The sequence below is a fragment of the Zosterops lateralis genome (assembly GCF_965231275.1).
Source record: "Zosterops lateralis genome assembly, chromosome: 26".
Lineage (NCBI taxonomy): Eukaryota > Metazoa > Chordata > Aves > Passeriformes > Zosteropidae > Zosterops > Zosterops lateralis.
Window position 1 is genome coordinate 225,442 of NC_139786.1, and position 19,667 is coordinate 245,108.

The 19,667-nt window shown below is 48.8% G+C and overlaps 2 protein-coding genes across 6 annotated transcripts; one reads left to right on the top strand and one right to left on the bottom strand.

The window, feature by feature from the left end:
* The first annotated feature begins 457 nt into the window (after positions 1–457).
* Positions 458–8,426, top strand: LRIF1 (ligand dependent nuclear receptor interacting factor 1). 5 transcript variants are annotated; one of them, XM_083878683.1, is made up of 5 exons: positions 458–503; positions 3,811–5,302; positions 6,210–6,242; positions 6,321–6,488; positions 6,954–8,426. In XM_083878683.1, the coding sequence occupies exons 1-5, from the start codon at positions 472–474 to the stop codon at positions 7,398–7,400; spliced, it is 2,172 nt and encodes a 723-aa protein (XP_083734809.1). In that variant the 5' UTR covers positions 458–471; the 3' UTR covers positions 7,401–8,426. The 5 variants fall into 5 exon arrangements, with proteins under 5 accessions (XP_083734809.1, XP_083734806.1, XP_083734810.1 ...); XM_083878680.1 differs by having other exon boundaries at positions 6,210–6,488; XM_083878684.1 differs by lacking the exon at positions 6,210–6,242.
* Positions 8,427–8,530: 104 nt separating this feature from the next.
* DRAM2 (DNA damage regulated autophagy modulator 2) lies at positions 8,531–19,664 on the bottom strand. The gene is made up of 9 exons (XM_083878693.1): positions 19,613–19,664; positions 16,861–16,954; positions 15,251–15,408; positions 14,254–14,321; positions 13,563–13,702; positions 11,319–11,496; positions 10,094–10,176; positions 9,337–9,429; positions 8,531–8,847 (listed from the first exon to the last, which is right to left on the bottom strand). The coding sequence occupies exons 3-9, from the start codon at positions 15,379–15,381 to the stop codon at positions 8,740–8,742; spliced, it is 801 nt and encodes a 266-aa protein (XP_083734819.1). The 5' UTR covers positions 15,382–15,408; positions 16,861–16,954; positions 19,613–19,664; the 3' UTR covers positions 8,531–8,739.
* Between the last annotated feature and the right edge of the window lie 3 nt (positions 19,665–19,667).

Genomic DNA, 19,667 nt, shown 5'->3' on the forward strand with positions numbered 1-19,667 from the left:
GGGCGGAGCCGTGGGCGGAGCCGTGGGCGGAGCCGTGGGCGGAGCCGTGGGCGGAGCCGTGGGCGGAGCCGTGGGCGGAGCCGTGGGCGGAGCCGTGGGCGGAGCCGTGGGCGGAGCCGTGGGCGGAGCCGTGGGCGGAGCCGTGGGCGGAGCCGTGGGCGGAGCCGTGGGCGGAGCCGTGGGCGGAGCCGTGGGCGGAGCCGTGGGCGGAGCCGTGGGCGGAGCCGTGGGCGGAGCCGTGGGCGGAGCCGTGGGCGGAGCCGTGGGCGGAGCCGTGGGCGGAGCCGTGGGCGAAAGGCGGTGCCAGGACCCCGCGGCCCCGCCCCGCCATTTCCGCCCTCACCGGAAGCGCGGTGCCGCTCGCGGCCGCGGGGCGGCGCCGTTTCCCGGAAGCGGCCCCCGGAAGCGGCGGCGGCGGGCGCGGCGGGCGGAAGTGACGCGCATGCGGGCCCGCGGCGGGGCCGCCCCGCCATGTCGCGGCGCCCCGGGACGCGGCCGCAGTTGTGAGTACGGGCGGGCCCGGGGGTTCGGCCCGCAGGGACGCCCCGCCAGGTACGGTCCCGCCGCTCCCGCCCGGCCGGGGCCCTGGGCAGAAACGGGAGGGCGGCGGCCCCGGCGGGACGGGCGGGGCTTGGCGGGGAGGGCGTCGTCCTGTCTGTTCCCTTCACTTCCATTTCTTTGTTATTCATTCCTTCCCCATCTCTTCCTTGTCTCTTTCCATCCCTCCCTCCCGCCTTTCCCTTCTCTCCTTTCCCGTCCCGGGCCCGGGGCGGCTCCGGCCTCGCCTCACGGGCGGTGCCGTGTCCGGATCGCCGCCGGTTGTGCCTTGGCTGTGTCCCGGTTGTGTTTTGGTTATTTCGGTTCTGTTCCGCTCTCGGTGTTTGTTGTCACCGGCGCTGAGGGTGGGGAGTGCTGGAGGCGCCGGGAAGGGGGAACTGAGGACGGATCAGAGGAATTGAACCTTTCACAGACACGGGATTATTTCCGTTGGAAAAACTCCTAAAGATCAACGAGCCCAACCGTTCCCCCAGCGCCGCCACATTCCCCACTGACCCATTTCCCACATCCACTCGTTTTATTTGACACCTGCACAGCCGGCAACTCCACCTCTGCCTCGGGAACACTTTGCCGGTGCTTGGCCGCCCTTTCCATGGAGGAATTTTTCCTAGTATCCACCCTGATCCTCCCCAGCCCAGCCTGGGGCCGTTCCCTCTGCTCCTGTCCCTGTTCCCTGGGGCAGATCCCAAATCCCCCCTCTGTCCCCTCCTGGCAGGGACTTGTGCAGAGCCAAAACTCCCCCTGAGCTCCTTTTCTCCAGGCTCAGCCCCTTCCCGGCTCCCCCAGGAATTCTCCAGCCCTTCCCGGCTCCCCCAGGAATTCTCCAGCCCTTCCCGGCTCCCCCAGGAATTCTCCAGCCCTTCCCGGCTCCCCCGGCCCCTCCAGGGGCTCCATTCCCTCCCCAGCCCCGCTCCGGGTCGGGTTCGCTCCCCCCCCGGGAGTTCTCGGGGTGTTTTGTGTGTCCGGGGTGAGCTCGGGGTGATTTCTGACCCAGAAATGGGATCCCCGTTGGGTGTTTTCTGGTGGTGACAGGGTTTGTGGTTGGAGGAGGAGCTGTCACGGCTCGGAGCTGTCTGTGGTTGTGGTTGGGCACAGGGAGGGTTCCCTGATCCACAGCCATCTCTACCCAGGGAATGCTGGATGAAAACAGTTCCCAGAAACGATTACTGTCGAACTGAAAGTGGTTTTCTGCCATTATTGAACTTATTGAAAGCTTCTGGTTTAGGATAAAACCTCTTGTCGTTAGAGATGGCTTGAGCTGAAATTCTGGTTCAGGATTCCACCAAATTCAACACCAATTCTTCATCAATTTCATCCTGATTTCTTTTAGATAATGATGATAATGATGATTATTGTATATTATCTAGATTATATATATGTGTGTATGTATGTATGTATAAAAATATATAAATATATAAAATATTATCTATTATTATATACAATATATAATGTTATATACAATAAATAATTATATACAATATATAATTATATACAATAAATAATTATATACAATATATAATATTATCTATTATTATATATAATATCTATTATTATATATTATTATATTATCTAGATTATTATTATTGGTAATCTAATTATTATTAGATTACTATATATTTGATATTATAATTACTATTATTATTTTATTACCGTTTTCAGATAATCCATGGAATGAATGCAGCTGTATAAAATAAATATGTGTCAACTACTGGTCAATTATTTTACTTTGTCCCTGGTTTCCAATTGACAATGAATTGTTACTTTGCCATTTCCTGGATCCAACTGAACCCATTAAAATAAATTCTTTTGGTTCTCTGCAGTGGCCCACAGTCCCTGGCTATTTATTCACATTTGTAGGTGAAAGTTGTGCCCAAAGGAACAGTTGGGAGTGAAGGCAGATGGAAAAGGAGCTCATTGTTTCTTTTGAGGACTTTGCAAGAAAATCGAGCCAGTTTGTCTCTTTGGTTTCCACCGATGGCACAGTCAGATTTCTGTGGGAATCGTGTCCTGGTGGTTGCACTGCATTTGCTAGATGAATTTATTTGAAATTAATTTGAAATTATATAGAAATAAATATTCCTATTTCCTGGAAAACATTCCAAGGGTGTTTTTGTTGCTGCATAAAGGACAGAAGGTGGATCTTTGAATACTCAGTGTTTTGTGTGTTGTGCTGCTTGCTGAGAGTAATAAACAGTGAGAGAGATTCAGACAATGAATCTGATGTGTCTTGTCAAGAAAACAGGAATTCTGGGGAACTGAAGGAAATGTAGATTATTCTTTTTATTTTTCCGTCTTGAAATAAGTAAGCAAAGAAATAAATCCCCCAGTTTCTTTCTGTTCTCTCTGCTTTAATGCCACGTCCACAGGGAGGTGTTGGTTCAGATTGTTCACTGACAGTGGGCACTTCTTTGTCTTGCCACGGACTTAAACCATCCTGGCACTTGGAGAGTCACAAGTGACTTTTGTTCTGACACGGTCTGTCTGTCTCTTGGTGAGCTCTTACCTTCACCTGCAGGAAATCTCTGTCTTCTCTCCAGATGTCCCTGGTGCTTTTCCTGTGTGTTCCTCCTTGGTTTTGAAGCTTTTTCCTTCCCAGACTTAGACTTCTGTTCTCAAAAACGTTTATAACCCAGCAGCATTTGGAGGTTTTCCGTCTCTTTGAGGATGAACCACCCCTGTGGTCTGTGTCTGCCCCACGAACGGCCAGGAAGGAGCCACCTGTTCCACAGTTAAACACAAATTCCAAATTCCCTTGTTGTGTCTGAAGTAATTTCTGCTTCCATCTTGCCCTGCACCTACTCTGCCTGTGTTTTCCTGAAATTCACAGTTCACAGCACTCGGGAGGGATATAAATAGTAACAGTGAGGTGGGGAAGGGGAAAGTGAGGCTTCTCTGGGAAATGGGGAGGTGATGGTTTCATTTTCATAATGAAAAGCCCTGTGAGGGGAAGAAGAGGAAATGTGAGATGTTTCCTGGGGTCTTTTAAGGTTTTTTTAATCTGAAAAAGATGCCATTTCTTGCCACTCTGGGGTGTAGGAGTTGGTTACTATTTTCAGACAGTCTGAGGTGCTCTGAAGGGGAAACCCAGGTAGTTCAGTAGGAAACTGCTGAAGATTGGCTCAGGCATTTTCCAGGAGTTAATTTTCTTCAGCCCTGAGTGTAGAGTTCACTGATGCTTGTGAATTGAAGTGCCTGTGCCTGTTCACTTACACTGCCTCTCGTTTTTCTCTCTTCTCCCTTTTCTCTGTTAAGCATTGCAGGCTGTATGTACCGAGTCATTCAGACAACAGGACCAGATGGAAAAAACCTCCTGAAACTGCTTCCCATTTCTAAAACCTCTGGAAGCTTTGTGCCAGTAGTTCAGTCTCCAGCCATGCCAAATGATTCTAACACAAATATTTCCAGTCCAGTCCATCTTACTTTTAAGACACAGCTTGGCAATACTGCTGCACCTTCATCCATTAAGATACCCATTTTTCAGCCTCCTAACCCTGGAAAGATTATTCTCAGGAGGACATTAGACCAGCAGGAGAGCGCTAGGGCAGTTTCTGACAAGGAGAGCTCGGTTCCAAGTGCAGCTGCCAGCAGCCAGAGCAGCTGTGTGCCCGTGGATGGAGTGTCCCTGCAGAATGTCCAGAGCAGCACGACCTTCATGGTGGTGAACAAACCCCTCCCCGTGACTGTCAAGTCTCCAATGCTGCCCTCGGGACACCACCTCCAGATTCCAGCTGATGCAGAAGTGAAATCTGTCCCAGCATCTCTCCTGCCACCTGCAATCCAGCAGAAAATCCTGGCAGCTGCAGCCACCAACGTGTCTGGAGGGGCCGACAGCACGAAAATGCCAACAGTGATTTATGTGTCACCTGTGAACACGGTGAAAAGCTCCCAGGTCCCGCCCAAGCACTTGCAGGGCTTTTGCCCCAAATCTGCTGTGGAAATTTCAAAGACGGTGATAGTGGCAGCTGCCCAGAAGGGATCTGGTTCTTCTCCTGAGCCAGTCACACCCGAGGGGCAGCAGTGCCAGCAAACTCCCATGAAATGGATCGTACAGGAGACTGCCCCGCTCTCAGCAGCTTGTCTTATCCCTGTGAAGTCTTCAAATAACGTGGCTTCCAAGATCCTGAAAACTTTATCAGACACGAAGAATGTAGAAGTTAATGCTGCAAATATTCTGTCACTCTGTTCTAATGGTCCTGGGGGAAGCCAAACCAAAATCACACCTTTGAAAGACAATGCTCTGGTCATGTACAATGGGAAAGTCTATTTATTGACCAAAAGAGGCTCTGATGTTCTGTCAGTCCAGGCTGACAAACAAACATCTTCCTCTTCTGATGCTTTACATAAAAAGGAGACACTTGATTCTACCGAAGTCAAAAAAATAACCAGTAAAGTGGTGAATCTGGTCTTGTCAAAAAGCAAAGGAGTGGTGCTGTCTCAGAAAGACCCAAAACCATGTACAGCCTCCAAAAATTCATCACCAGTTGGCTTAAGCAATGACTTAAAATCCACTCCTGCAGCTGTGCTGACGCCAAGTGCTGATCAGCAGGATCCCAGTGTAATCCAGAGACAGAGTCCACCCTTCACCAAGAGCGTTTCTTGCAGTGGAGTGATCCCAGGTCCAGCAGTAGGGACACAGCAAAGCGTGTGGCAAAATGGCAAAAACACGAGTCATTCCCCGAGAGCAGCAGGGGCTGTGTCACCTCAAGCTGGGCAGGAATGTGCTGTCAGTAAAGACTGGCCAAAGGTAATAAATCATAAACATCAGTGTCTGGTCAGTGGTTCTGTGGTCCTGGTTTTAGGTGGATACAATGGCTCTTGATGAGTTCACACGTTTCTGTAACCAGGTATCCTGGAAATGCTGCTCCAAGGTTGGTTCTGGTCAATAAATGGCCTTTTTTCCCCAATAATTTTACACTGTGCAAGTGAGAAATGCATAGAAAAGAAAGGGGCAGAGGGAAGGTGGCTTTTGATTTCCTCCCAAGATAAATGGTCAGCAGTACTGAACTCCAGGGAGGCTGTCTTTGTGTTGTCCAGGCAGAACAGAAATGTCAGCTGAGTGTATTTTTGCAAATTTTAGACATTTAATTGTGGCAGCAGACTGCAAGACCTCGTTTTTGGATGGTCACCTGAAAAATGGTTGAAATGTCGTTTATTTTCTTTAGTGTTGTGTGGTGCCAAGTGTCAGCATTTGCATTTGCTTTAACATTAGTGAGAAATAGCTCAGCAAATTTGGTGTTCTTGTCCCTGAATTTGCAACCCCCTGGATTTCAGAGTAAAGACACTACCTGCTCTTCCCTCCTCTTTCTTTGGTACTTTGAAGGGGTAGAACAAGTGATTCTCTTGTTGCTTCTTTATTTTTCTGTGGTTGCTGGTTGGCCTGGACATTTTCTGGATGTTCCAGAATGTACTTGGAGTGTTCAATAAGAAGTGTTAGACCTATGATAATTTGCATATAATTTATCAAAATTGGCTTATCTGTGTTACATGTTACCTGGTTAAACGTAGCTCTTGGGGAATGACAGACAAAATAAATGTTCACCTGTCTTTTTAGTACCTATTTGTACTATATTAATATATTTTATCTATTTATGCGTATAGAGAGAGAGAGTGAGAGCGTGATTGATGGCTCTCTCACTGTTTCTGTATTTCAGATCCAATGTGGAAAGATGGATTCACCGGGGAAGGTTGTTGAAATCAAACACCAAGAGCACCCACACTGGAGACAATACTTGGAATTAAGGAAAACTTTTGGTCTCTTTAAGGAGGAGAGAGTTCACCTTACGAGAATACCACTGAGGGCCTTGTGTGAAAGTCTGGAAGAAAGGGTTTGTTCCAGTGACTGCTTGGAAAGGAAAGATGATTCCTGCAGTTCATCCTCATTGGATGTGGAAATAATAAGTCATCATCAGGAAAGTGTTAAAGATGAAAAGGTATTTGGGATTTTTCCGTGCTAAACACTCTCAGAAATCAGTGCATGTTTAGTCAGTAGAGACCTGGGGATGTTTGGGGCCTCCCACCTCTGAGTTCACCAGGAGAGTCAGGAGTTGTTGGGATCTCTGTGAGAATTGTTCCCAGAACTTGTTTGAGATTTCTGTATGACTTGAGCACCCTACAGGAATTTTTATCCTTGTTTTTGGGTTCTGCTGGAGGAAACCTGAACAACAAATGCTTTTGAGAAGTCTGTCCCTACTGCTGTGGTGATGGTCCTTGTTGGAATAGGGACCAGACCTCAGGATCCTGATTTATATTTAACCCTCTGCAGATGGTTATGTTTCTCTAGCAGTGGATACAGGCAGAGGAATGTGTTTGTTAAAAGAAATTTACTTGTGGATCTGTCCAATCTTTAGAATGCCAAGTTTAACAGAAGTGAATTTTGTCTGTTTCTAACTGTGCAGGTAATTGTGGATCTGGAAGAAGATTCAAGTAGGAAAAGGAAAACAAAATCCTCACCTTCGTCGGACAGTGGCAAGAGGAGGAGAACTTCCATCAAGTCAGCCACAAGTCCCAGTTCAGAGAGCAGCAGCTGGAGCTGCAGTGCCCTGAACAGGAGCGTTTCACCTGCCCCAGCCTCGCCCCAGCCCGGCGCCGCGGCCGCCTCTGCTGGAGCATCACCAGGGAGGGACCCAGAGCAGGACACTGCCCGCCCCGGGGTCCCGGCTCTAGTGACTGCTGAAGAGGACACTTCCGTTCTGGAAGGTTCTTTCCGGGACGACGCTTTCCCCGTGGCCCCCCCAGACCTGGACGAGACGATCCGGGACGAGAAGATCAAGCGTCTGAAGCAGCTGCTGCGCGAGCGGGAGGCGGCGCTGGAGGAAATGCGCCGGGAGATGCAGCAGAGCTGAGGGGCCTCCCCTGGGCATCCCGGCCCCCTGCACCACCTCTCCAAGAGCAAATCCCCTGCTTAAATTAATGTTTCTGGTAGATGGAAGAACTAGATGAAGTTCGTGTGTGTTTAGAGAACTGTAGGGTTTTGTTAAAGACCAAAAATAAGAGACTTGGACCATCGAGTTCTGCTTCTGGGACGTGATTGAAGAGCACAGACAAAGGGCATTTTTACCAGCATATTCCCCGTATTTTGAATTGAGGGGGTTTGTATTAGTCTTAGCAAATAAACTTTGCCCTTTCGAATTCCATGGCCTGGCTCTTGGAACCCCAATGCAAACCCCAGTTGTAGATACTTTTTTGTTTGTATTTCTCATGTGCATGAGAACTTTGATAAATTCCTGAGAACTGTCAATTTTCAGAAGAGGTTAACAGTCAGTGGTTAATAAGTGCTATTTGAAGGATCTGGGAATTAGACTTTAGATAGTGACAATGCAGATATTTATACAAAACCTTTTGCAGATATGAAGACAGAGGCAGGAGGAGCTGTGTGACAGCTGTTTGGATTCATGTCTCTCCCTGTTATTATGGTGAGCCTTTATAAGGCCATGGCTAGTTGTGCAATGTGGAAATTTGGTTGTGGGGTTGTTTGGGAAGGGTGGGATGTATTTTTTAAACAGAATTCTGTTAATAATAATTTCTTGAAGTTAAACAACTTTTTTATCCCTGTGTGGTATCTTTAATAATCCTCAATGAGTGTCTTTTAATTTGTTGTTGTTTGAACATCTCTTGCCATCTTCAGTTACAGTAGGAGGGAATGCGCCCTCAGACTGTCTTTACATCCTAATTTTTTTTTGAACTTCATGTTGTGTTGGGTCAGAATTGACCTTGGCCAACTCCAGACACTCACCTGCCTCACTCGCTCCCTTCCTGTGGGATGGGGGAAAGTGGAGGAATGGAATTGTGGGTGGAAATAAAGGCAGTTTAACAGGTCAAGCAAAAGCTGCTTGCACAAAAAGTACAATCAGGAATTCAGTCAGCACATCCTGTCAGCAGGCAGAAGATTGGCCACCTCCAGAAATGAGGCAGATGCAGTGAACTACAGGCCCAGGTCAGACTGGGTGTGGAGGAAGAGACAAGGAGACACAACTCATTAACAACCTTCATTTAATCCTTCATGGCATTAGAAAAAGTAGAAATGTCACAGACTTATTCACAGTACATTTGCATTGCTGTGGGTTAATAGCAAAGCCCATGATGTCAAGTACAAGACAATCACTTCATTTTTTTTTTATATAAAATAAATGCTAAGAAATAACAGCTGCTATTGCTATTAAATTCCTGAGTTCTCTCCATCCATCAGATGCTCCCTGCTACCAGCAGTCCCTGCTCCTCTGCCCTGAAGCTCCCTGGGCTCTCGTGCAGGGTCTGGCCCTGCAGGCTGACCACGGCTCGCAGGGAGATTTTCTGTGGAGGGAAAGCAAAGGGAGTCCCTGTGAGTGGCTCCCTCACTGCCTTGGCACTGAGGAAACACCTCAGTGGCCTGAGGAAACACCAAAGACTTTTGGAAACACCAAGAGATCAGCTCAGAACCATGTGCCTGCCTCCCAGCTGTGCTCTGGGCTGGCTCCATCATCTGCCTTGTCCTGGAAGAGCAGGGCCCTGTGGCTGTGACAGGCCTGAAGTGAAGCCAGTCAAGGCCAGTGAAAGGCAGGCTGAGGCTGCAGCTGTGCTAACACAGCACAGACAGGTACCAGCAGGTAACACAGACTCTGTGGGGGTCACTGAGAGCTGCTCATGGGTCCCCAGCCCTGGTGACTGACCCATCCCGGGTTAATGGCTGGACTCCATCACCTTAAAGGTTTTCTCCAACCAAAACGACTCCAGGATCCCATAAAATCCAAGGCTGCCCCACTCTGGGCTGTTTAGAAACAGGGAACATTAACACTGTTTTACCTGGAAGTCACGGATGTAGGTGAGGAAGAAGCTGAGGAAGGAGAATGCCAGTGACCACTCAGAGACAGTGCTGATGATGTGGGCAGTGTAGCCCTGTGTTACAGAGGGGAAAAATCCATGTCAGAACTGCTCTGGACCTGCAGTGGCACAGGGATGGCTTCTGACAGCCCATCTAAGATTCTGCATCCACAACTATTCCTACTGGTGACCAAAATCCCTTATTGTATCTGGAATCTCCAGGAATGAAACGCTGAAAAATGAGAATGACCAGGAAAACACCTGCTCCAACTGGGATGATGCCCACTGGGAGTTTAATACCCACCTGCAAAACCTGAAGGCTCAACCCAGAGCTCAACTAACAAAAGAGGAAGGAGGTTCAAGGCCCTCCTCAGGATGCAGGAGAGATAAATCTAGAGTTACACTCGAAAATCCAACAGTTTTGTGAGATCAGAACTCCAGCAGAGCAGCTGTGGCTGCCCCATTCCTGAAGTCCAAGGCCAGGCAGGACAGGGCTTGGAGCAGCCTGGGACAGTGGGAGGTGTCCCCCTATAGGAGGGGTGGGACTGGGTGGGCTTTGAGGACCCTCCCACCCCACCCCAGTCCAGGATCCCACAATTCCAAGGAGCTGCTGGCTGGTTCTGCTGGCACAGCTCTCTCCTTCCCACCCCAGACTCTGCTGTGAGCTGCAAGAAATTCACACCTGTCCCGCCAAATCCAGCTGGATTTGGTCTCCAATCCTCCCCCTCCAACTACTTACTCTTTCCTGGGAGTTCCAGTGCAGCTTCTGCACCAGGTTCTGTCCGTACAGGCCACTGTACAGCACGACTGAGGACACAAACACTGAGGGAGAGGTTGAGGAAGATTCAAGGCCAAGAATGAGGAATATGGAACTTGAAGACTCAAGCTGAGGCTGTTGGGCAGTGCCTGACCACCCTTTCTAGGCAGAATTTTCCCCCAATATCCAACCTGAACCTCCCCTGGCACAGCTCGAGGCCATTTCCTCTTGTCCTGGCCCTTGTTCCCTGGCAGCAGAGCACAATCCCATCCCGGCTGTCCCCTCCTGTCAGGGAGTTGTGCAGAGCCAGAAGGTCCCCCCTGAGCCTCCTTTTCTCCAGGCTGAGCCCCCCCAGCTGCTCGTGGTGCTCCAGACCCTTCCCCAGCTCTGTTCCCTGCCCTGGACACGCTCCAGCCCCTCAGGGTCTGGTCAGGAGGGGCCCAGAGCTGTCCCCAGGGCTGGAGGTGCCCCAGGAGGGCCAGCACAGGGGATGGGCACTGCTGTGGCCCCAGAGATAACACAAAACACACTTCCTTCTGCCTTCCAGCACCTGTTACTGCCATTTAACCCAAAGCCACAGACTTCTCCCTTTCCCCATCTTTCCCTTATTACATTATGAGCTGTTAACTCAGAACAATAATTTCCCTTTTCTTCCCCTTTCATTGCTATATATGAATACATCATTATTTCTACAACTTCCCTATAATCTTGGTTAGACTACATTGGCACGAAAACCTTTACAGGCTTGAGGTTTGTGGGCTTTTGTCATCTGTAAGAGGAACATAACTTGCAGCAGATCATATTGTTCATAGAACATATTTTAGTTCCCCCCCAGTTTGGTTCCTCCCTATTCAAAGCTGAAAATCCTGTTTGCTAATACCAAAAATTTCTGTTAAATACAATTGTCCAAGTTTCTTGGATGATTTCCTTGCTGTCTGCCAAGGCCCCTCAGCAGGTGAGGATCCTTCATGGTGATTAATCAGCCTGTGCTCTGCTGTCCCTGCTCCTCTGACTCCTACAGATTCTATAATCCTGCAGCAGCAGGGATGGGAGCCCAGAGAGATGCTCCAGCCTTGGGAAATGGGACATACACAGCTCAATGCTGGCACTGGCTGCCAGCCTGGAAATAAATGAGATTGGTGGGGATTAAATGGTGTTATTCAGGAGTGGAGGCTGCTGGGTTTGGGTTTGCCCAGGCAAAGGATACTGCTCAGGATGCTGGAACAGCTCCACAGGAGCACGGCCAGGCGGGCCCAGAAAATGTCTTTGCTGTGAAGTTCTGGCTGCATCAGGTAGGACAGGATGGTCTGAACCAGCATGTAAATGGAGCCCACCCCGAAGGTCAGGCAGGCTCCCAGCACGTGGATGTAGTACAGGATGCATTTCTAGGGGAAGAAAACCTGGTTTCATTTTCTTCTGTCAACCTCTGGCATCCTCCCCTCAGTGACCTTCTTCCATCTCGAGCTGCCCTGCCTCAGGAGACTTTCCTTGGAAGCCCCACTGGGAGATGTCTGGAAGCCAGAACCTGCCAGCCTCTGGAATTTCTGCTTCTGTTAAATTCTTATGGTGAAGTTACAGGTCACAGCTTTACCTTACCTTCAGTAGAGGAATTTGTGAGAGCTATTCTCATAAATGGATGATATCACAGGAACTGGGTGAGAAAATCCCTGCAGGTGGGCAGGGAATGGGAGTGACAACAGTTCTACCCCAGGAACCTGTGGATCTATGAAAGATTATATAATACAGGACAGACACAATATGATTCTAGCACCCAATTTTGGATTATCAATAATGAGGTTTTGCATTTTTCTGAATGAATTCTGGTTTGAATAAAGACTGTTTGTCAAATTAGTATCTTGGAATACTCTGAGAGAACAGGGTTCAATCAAGCAGCAATACTTAAAAACACCACCAGGAGAACCAAGTGTCAAATAGCAAAAATAACTAAACCCAGAAGATATTCCAAAAAACCCAACCCAACTAAAAATGTATTATTAAAATATATTTGTGTGAAAACCCACGTGTCTTCAGCCCTTTCTTCTCATCCCCAGCTCAGCACATGAGCCAGAGACAGGGAACAAAAAGTGCCTCTGACATGTTTCACCAGGCAAGGCCTGGTAACCTCCTGCACCCCAATCCTGCAGATGTTTTCTGCCCTAAAACATGAAGTTGTTAGGATCAGGCTTTTCCTTGTGCACTTTCTTTGCACAAATGAATTTTAAGTGCTGCATTCACAGTGGGAATTTCCATTTAAGAAATAAGCAAAAGTGTGTGCTCCAAAATCCTGTGCTGTGCAGGGAGGTGCCAGCAGAGAGGAATTCTCTGTTTTCACACTTTGGGGTCTTCAATCACCAGTGAATTTCAGAGTAACATGCAGGTGCATCACTTCCAACTTTTGTTTTGCTCAAGATTAAATGATACACAAACTGTTATCAAATCAACATGCACATCCTGGGTTTTGATTATTGTGAAATACAAAGAAAGTAGAAAAACCCTTTCTTGAGGGCAGTGGAGGGAAATCATGGAGTTGAGCAGAGCCTGAAGGATTCTCCTTGGTGGGTGTGGAATGGGAGGCTGGGACCTCTGAGGGCTTTAGAAAATAGTAAATAGATTGAGGCCTCCAAAATAAAAAATGCCCAGAATGAGAGTGCTGAGGTTCCTAAGACAGAAGCTGCTGAAGCACGTGAGGAGCTGTGCTGGGGAAAAAGTGGAACTTCCCTTCCCAGGAGCTTTTCCTCTCTGGTTTTCCCTGTTCCTAATCCAGCCAGAGCCCAGGGTGACACTGCAGCCTGTGGTGGCTACAGGCACCACAACAGAGCCCCAGATCCATCAATAATTAATGTAGAAAGGCTGGAAATTGTGCAGCCACCGGCAAATAAAGCCAAGGATGGGGACTTGCTCATGGTGTGATGGGAGAGAATATCAGATTTGGGTTTTTTGGAGTGGAGAAAAAAAAATAGAGACCTGGGATGGAGAAAATCAAAAGAATTGATGTTGCAGAATTTTCAAGAATTTGAGAAGGTTTGAAGGAAATCTACCCAAGAGGGCAGGTTTTCCAGAGCTGGGCTCGTGGGGTTGGGTGGTTTAGTTGGCTTTACTTGTAGCTGTAACAAGTTTTTACTATTTGATACCTGATTCTCCTCAGCCACAGTTGCAGGCTTTCAATCTGGATCTCAGGCTTTCAACCCACCTGGAAGGGGATCCAAGTGTGGCTTCTGCAATGCCTGGTGGTTGTGAATGTTCTGAAATGTCATGAACAGCTGCTCACAAGTCCCAAAGCAAATAAAGAATAACTAACAAATTATGAGCCAAACCTCGTATTTTTTTAACGGTTCTCTGTAGAGAATTTGACAAAAAAAAGCAGTTTGCCACGGAAAGTTGCTTTCTGTAAATCCCCAGTTCATCAGGTATCTCAAAACAGACACAGCTCTGGCAGGAGCAGAGCACAAACCTGGAAATTGGCAATGATGCAGAGTCCAAAGCAGCTCATCCATCCCAGCACGAGGCCCAGCTTATTCAGCCTGAGGATTTTGGGGTTTTCTGGGCTGAGGGCAGACACCTGTTTGTAGCGGACGTACATGGTGGCCATTCCTGCCAAAGAGAGCCACAGGCAGTGAGAATCCTCTGTGGAGCCCTGCCTTCTCCCACCTGGGAAGATGCTGAGTGACACAGGCAACTCTTAATAGACAAGAATTTTTTTAGGGCACAGCGAAATAGGAAAGCTGAAAGGCTGGATTTTCAATTATAAAACTGAAGTAATATAATGGCAAACAAGTCAAATTAATAGATTTTTCAGATCTATTGTATTTTAAAGCCGTGTTAGGTTGTTTTTCCCCCCCTCCACTGTTGCAGCACAGGTAAGGTGACTGCCTTGAATTTGCATTTTTATTGCTTTTACTTTTTTGTTAGTTTTCTTAATGCATTTTTTGCCCTTCAGGAATCCACAATTGCCATAGTGGCAATTTATGGATAACACCCCTGACACACACTTTGAATTGCTTAAGAGAATTGAGATTTATTGCTCAGTATTCAGAGTAAGAATTCTGGGCTGTTTAATGATCTGGAGAAGGAAGTGAACTTGTTTAAAGCCTTTGCATTCCAGAACTGCCTGCAGCTCACCAAGAACAGCTTTCTGTACTCACCCAAGAAGGTTGACACGTTTAACATGATCCCAAACAAGCATCTTTCAGGTGGTATTGTCCCTGTATCACTGGAAAAGATAAATGGAATGACACATATCATATATTATTTATATCTATATTAAAAATACTTCCAACACAACTTTACATATTTCAGTCTACCAAGGACATGTAAAAAAAGCCCCTCCTGGATGTTTTTCACTGAATTTTTCATTACTCAAACTACGCTGTGCTGGTTTTAGAACTCTAGAAATCACCATGAAAGATAATCCAGCCTTGGAGCAGGGAATGATGGTGCTGAGAATTCTAACTGTTCCTTTGATATCGATCTTGATGCCATAAAAGGTGAATAAAAAGGATTAAAACTGGAAAAATTAAGAACGTGGAAAACTGAAAGAGCAAAGCTTGAATTATACACATCAGCCTTGATGGAATAAAGCTGGCAATGTAGATTTTATTATGGATTTCCTGGTGGAACAAACCTGGTGGCAGAGAGTGGCTTCACTCTGAGCATTTGTGGTGAGGCACCCCCAGTGCCCTTGTTCATCCTCATTTTAAGGGAATGTTCACAGAGCCAAAACTCACAGCTTTGCACTAAAAACCAGACACCTTTAAATAGAATAACACACAAATCCCAGACTGGGTTGGGCTGGGAGGGACCTTAAAGATCATCTCAACCAAGGACACCTTCCACCATCCCAGGTCACTCCAAGCCCTGACAAACTGGCCTTGGACACTGCCAGGCATGAGGCAGCCACAGCAACCTGTGCCAGGGTCTCACCACCCTCACAGGGAAGGAATTTCTTCCTAACATTTAACCTGAATCTCCCTCTATCAGTTTAATATCACCTATAACTATATATATATATATATAATGGCTATAAACAGTAACTTTAGACCTGGAGCTGTTGGGTAAGAACTGCTATTTAAGTCTGGAGTTGGGAAGAATTCCCTGGAGCAGGGTGAGCTGAGTGCTCTGCCACAGGGAGGCATCACTGACCTGATGTAGGGCACCAGAGGGTCCACGTGGTGCAGGACAATTGCAGTGATGTAGGAAAACACAAAGGACGCTGCCGACCACACGACCAGGGCCGCGGGCAGGAAGGAGAGGCCTTGCTGGAACCACCACATCTCAGGGCTGGCTTCTGCCTCCACACACTGGGAACAACCAAATGAAAAGGTTTGCTAAGAGTTCTCAAAGGTTTATTGAAATTCTCAAAGGTTAACTAGGATTTTACTGCAAGGACTCTGAAATTTTGCTTTCCTCGAAGCAGGCTGCTTCCCACACAGCAGTTTGATACTGCTCTCAGTCCTCTACTGCAAACCCAAAGTGAACACTGACTTCACAGAAGAAATCATCTATAAGCACAATTAAATCTGGAAATGATAAATCTGAAATTCTTGGAGGCTCATTAGAAACCAGAACTGTCATTTTTCTATGTGGCTTGGATTTGTTGCTGCCAGAAAAGGGTCAGGGGGGTCACTGTGAGTAAGTGACTCCATTTCCTTCTCAGCCTCGTGTCACAACACCAGGTCAGCAGAGGGAGGTGACAGAGAACCTGTCCCTGCACTGACAGTGACTGATGGTGGCTGTGGTGGAGCCTCCAGCCTCTATCAACACTCAGCTAGGAAGATGTAGAGGAAATGACCCAAAACTACTTCAATACCTGCCCTCAGTTATTCCCTGTCAGACTATGTGACTCAACATCTGTTACAGAGTCTCAGGACTGGAACAGGACTTTAAACCCCATCTCATCCCACCCTCTATGGGCAGGGACACCTTCCACTATCCCAGGTCACTCCAAGCTCTGTCCAGCCTGGCCTTTGACACTTCCAGGGATGGGGCAGCCACAGCTCTCTGGAAAACCTGTGCCAGGGCCTCCCCACCCTCACAGGGAGGGATATCCCAATATCCCATCTGACACTTCCATTGTTTAGTTGCACACACACAGGTTTTATTTTCTCCTCTGAGTCCCCTTTGCTTCAGAGTCTGTACAGCAGTGAGAGGTTTTAGAAGGGCATGGCCTGGGGTGGACGGGCTGAAAGAAAAGAGGAAGAGAAATTGAAGAAAGAAGAAGCACCAAGACTATAAAGTCTCGTGACGAGAAAAATGTTGAAACAAAAGTGGGTGAATCCTGTGAGAGATCAGAGCTGGTAAATCTTCACAACCCCTGCAGAGAATGGACAACTGTGGCCTTGTAGAGGTGAAGGTTCAGCTGTTTGTGAGAAAGCAGCTTGGTGACAGGTGAAGGTGTTTTACAGGTATGTAGTGAATAAGAACAGATTGACAGAATACAAGTTTTCTGATTTCTTGCCCATTTTTAAGCTAAAGTTTGCCATCTAATCTTGATTTTAAGACTGCAATGCAGAAATGACTGTGCCTTCATAATCCCATCTTTAGTATGAGCATATTGGGAATTGGAAAGAGAAATGCAGATTTTGCATTACATTCTCTGTTACAAATGTTATGTACCTGGGTTTGCAATTCCAGCTCCAAGCAGTCAGTCTGATTATAATTTTCCTTCCACATTTAAATATTCACAGTGCCTTAATTTTATTTCTGAGCTGACAGATTTTCTCCTACAAACCAACCAACCACATTCCACTTACCTGAGAAAAAGGGCATCAGAGGACATGTCACTTAAGGGGAATCCAAGGTAATTTTTCTACTGAAGCTCCATGTTCGCTTCATTTTTCTGACTCTCTGTGATATAAAGGAAAATACGCAAGATGTGAGGTATTTCTGTACTTCTTGCCTTGTTTATTCTTCTCAGCACCTTCTGTTAGTCAGTGCTGCTGACTGGACACAAGATTAGACTGTTGGCTTGCCCCACAAAGTTTTTCCTGCATTTCAGGTGGTTCAGGAGTGAAGCTCATTGTGGTAGGGAGGTAGAAATGAAGAAAAACTGCTGTTAAAGGCTCTTTGTTTTCAGGAGTTGTCTACACAACCATGTAAGTTGAACTGAAGAGATTTCAAGAGATGAAGTGAATGCAACTAAAACCAGTGCCCAACACCATGGCTTTCACCTAAGAAAGGGAACAGAACACAGAGACTTCCCATTTCATTGTGGACCCATCCCAGTGTCCCTGCCAACCCCCAGCCTCCGTCTGGGCACAGACTGAGGCACCTCCAAACACCAGGAGGCAGAAGGGAATTGCCATGTGCCACCTGAGATAAATTACTATTGACACCTTGTCCCGCCCCATTGTTTTCAGCAGGAAGAACAAAAGCACACTCAAACACCTTTTTGTTTGCACAAGCTCCTTTGCAAGCAGATTATATAACAGCAATGGCCAGACTCAATTTAACATATAACTATGATTTTCTTAAACGTTTATCCTGATCTTCAGGCACTTTGGAGTTTTAAGGGGTTTTTTTTTAAGCTCCACTTTGAGTATCACAGATTGTTTCCAATATCAAGAGCAAGTGAAGGAAGTGCTTCAAAAGCAAAGGAGATTTTAACCCTCTTGGAAGTGTTTTCCCCAGTGCAGGAACGCAGCCACGCCCTGCTCAGGCCGGAGTATGAGGAATAGAAACTCCAAAGGAGAATGAAGGGTGGGCAAGACCATCCAGGGCAGAAAGTTCGTGTTACCCGGAATGATAAAGCTGCAAAGATGGTTGAATTGTGTGGGGAAAAGGGAAATTCCTGACTGACTGCTGATCCCTGGATTATCAGCCTGCCTCTTCCCTTTATCTCAGCCAGACAGGCAGAGATAAAGCCCTACCAAGGGACACTTCTTTTTATCTCCAGCAAATTGTCCAGTGGGCAGTGCTGAGTGGAGGACAGAGGGATTTGTCTGTGCCTTCCTGGACAAGCAGAGGTGGATGGGGCTGTGTCTGAACAGCCTCACAACTCCCTGGCAGGTCCCACCCACAGGTGCCACGGGTAAAGGTCACTGACCCTGAAAGCACCGATGTGAGGAGGCAGGAAACGTGTTCCCTCTGCCGCCCCAACTGCAGAGTAACCACAGGTGACTCATTCCGAACGCTTTTTTCAGCACAGACACCAAAAAAGTTGCCGTGAAATCTTTCAATCATGGGGGAAGCAGCTTCCAGGGGGTGTCCATGTTCTGGCCCTGCTCCTGTTCCCTGCCTGGGATGGGGCAGCACAGCCTGGAGCCAACTCAACCCGTGCCAGGCCCAGGACAGTGTGACACGGGATGTCCCCAAGCCTGGCACACTGTGACAGTGCCCGGGGGCTCCAGCTGGTCCAGGAGCTCTGGTGTCAGGGGGGAATGGCCAACCCCACCTGCCTGACCACAGAGCCGGCTAAAAACACCCGAGTGCTCCGAGCAGAGCCGGCTAAAAACACCCGAGTGCTCAGAGCAGAGCCGGCTAAAAACACCCGAGTGCTCCCAGCAGAGCCGGCTAAAAACACCCGAGTGCTCCCAGCAGAGCCGGCTAAAAACACCCGAGTGCTCAGAGCAGAGCCGGCTAAAAACACCCGAGTGCTCCCAGCAGAGCCACCGGGAGGGAACCACAGGAACGGCTGGGGCTGGAGCCACACGGGGAATGGGGAGAGGAAAGGGAAAAGGAACCAGCACGGAGGGAGGTTTAGGAGAGGAGGGAAAGGGAGTGAAGGGGAGAAAGGAGAGGCAGAGGGATGAAGGGCAGGGGGGCTCAGCGGGGTTGTGTGGAGAAAGGAGAGGGCAGAGGGATGAAGGGGCAGAGGGGCTCAGGGGGGCTCAGGGGGGCAGAGCAGTTCCTGGGGGGTCACCGGGGCTGACAGGGGCAGCAATGGGGGCACTGGGGGGCACAAAGGGCTGAGGGGGACTGTCAGGACACGGAGGGAGGACACCCGAGGCTCCTGCGGTCCCCGAGGGCAGGGCGGACTGCAGGGCGGCCGGGGGGGCTTGCAGTGGGCTCAGGGGTGACACGGAGGGCTCAGGGGACACTGAGGGGTGACAAGGGCTGACAGAGACCACAGAGTCACTGAGAATGGGGACGACAAGGAGACTCCGAGGGGGGGCGTGTCTGACAGGGTGACAGGAGCACCGGGGAGTCCCTGAGGGGGATAAAGGGTCCCTGAGGGGATGAAGAGTCCCTGAGGGGGATGAAGGGTCCCTGAGGGGGATGAAGGGTCCCTGAGGGAGATGAAGGGTCCCTGGGGAGATGAAGGGTCCCTGGGGAGAATAAAAGGTCCCTGGGGGGGTGACAGGGGGTGACAGGAGCACCGGGAGGTCGCTCACAGGGGTGACAGGGAGGTCGCCCAGAGGGGTGACAGGGACACCTCCCAGGACCACCGGAGGATCCCCGGGGGGTGACAGAGGTGTCCGGGGGGTGAAGGGGAGGCTGAGGGGTCTCTCCCGGGGGTGACAGCGATGCGGGTTGGGGTCTCCCCGTCCCCCCCCCTCCCTTCACCTCAGCCGCTCCCGCGCCGCTCTCGCGCCGCCCCGGCCCCGCCCCCGGCGCGCGC

Bases quoted from the DNA above. Each gene is read 5' to 3' on its own strand.
- LRIF1 (XM_083878680.1), top strand. From the start codon at position 472: ATGTCGCGGCGCCCCGGGACGCGGCCGCAGTT. The intron at 504-3,810 runs GTGAGTACGGGC...TTCTCTGTTAAG, and splicing joins CCCGGGACGCGGCCGCAGTT to CATTGCAGGCTGTATGTACC. The intron at 6,489-6,953 runs GTATTTGGGATT...CTAACTGTGCAG, and splicing joins AAAGTGTTAAAGATGAAAAG to GTAATTGTGGATCTGGAAGA.
- DRAM2 (XM_083878693.1), bottom strand. From the start codon at position 15,381: ATGTGGTGGTTCCAGCAAGGCCTCTCCTTCCTGCCCGCGGCCCTGGTC. The intron at 13,703-14,253 runs GTGAGTACAGAA...TCTCTTTGGCAG, and splicing joins AAACGTGTCAACCTTCTTGG to GAATGGCCACCATGTACGTC. The intron at 8,848-9,336 runs GTAAAACAGTGT...TTCCCTCCACAG, and splicing joins CCTACATCCGTGACTTCCAG to AAAATCTCCCTGCGAGCCGT.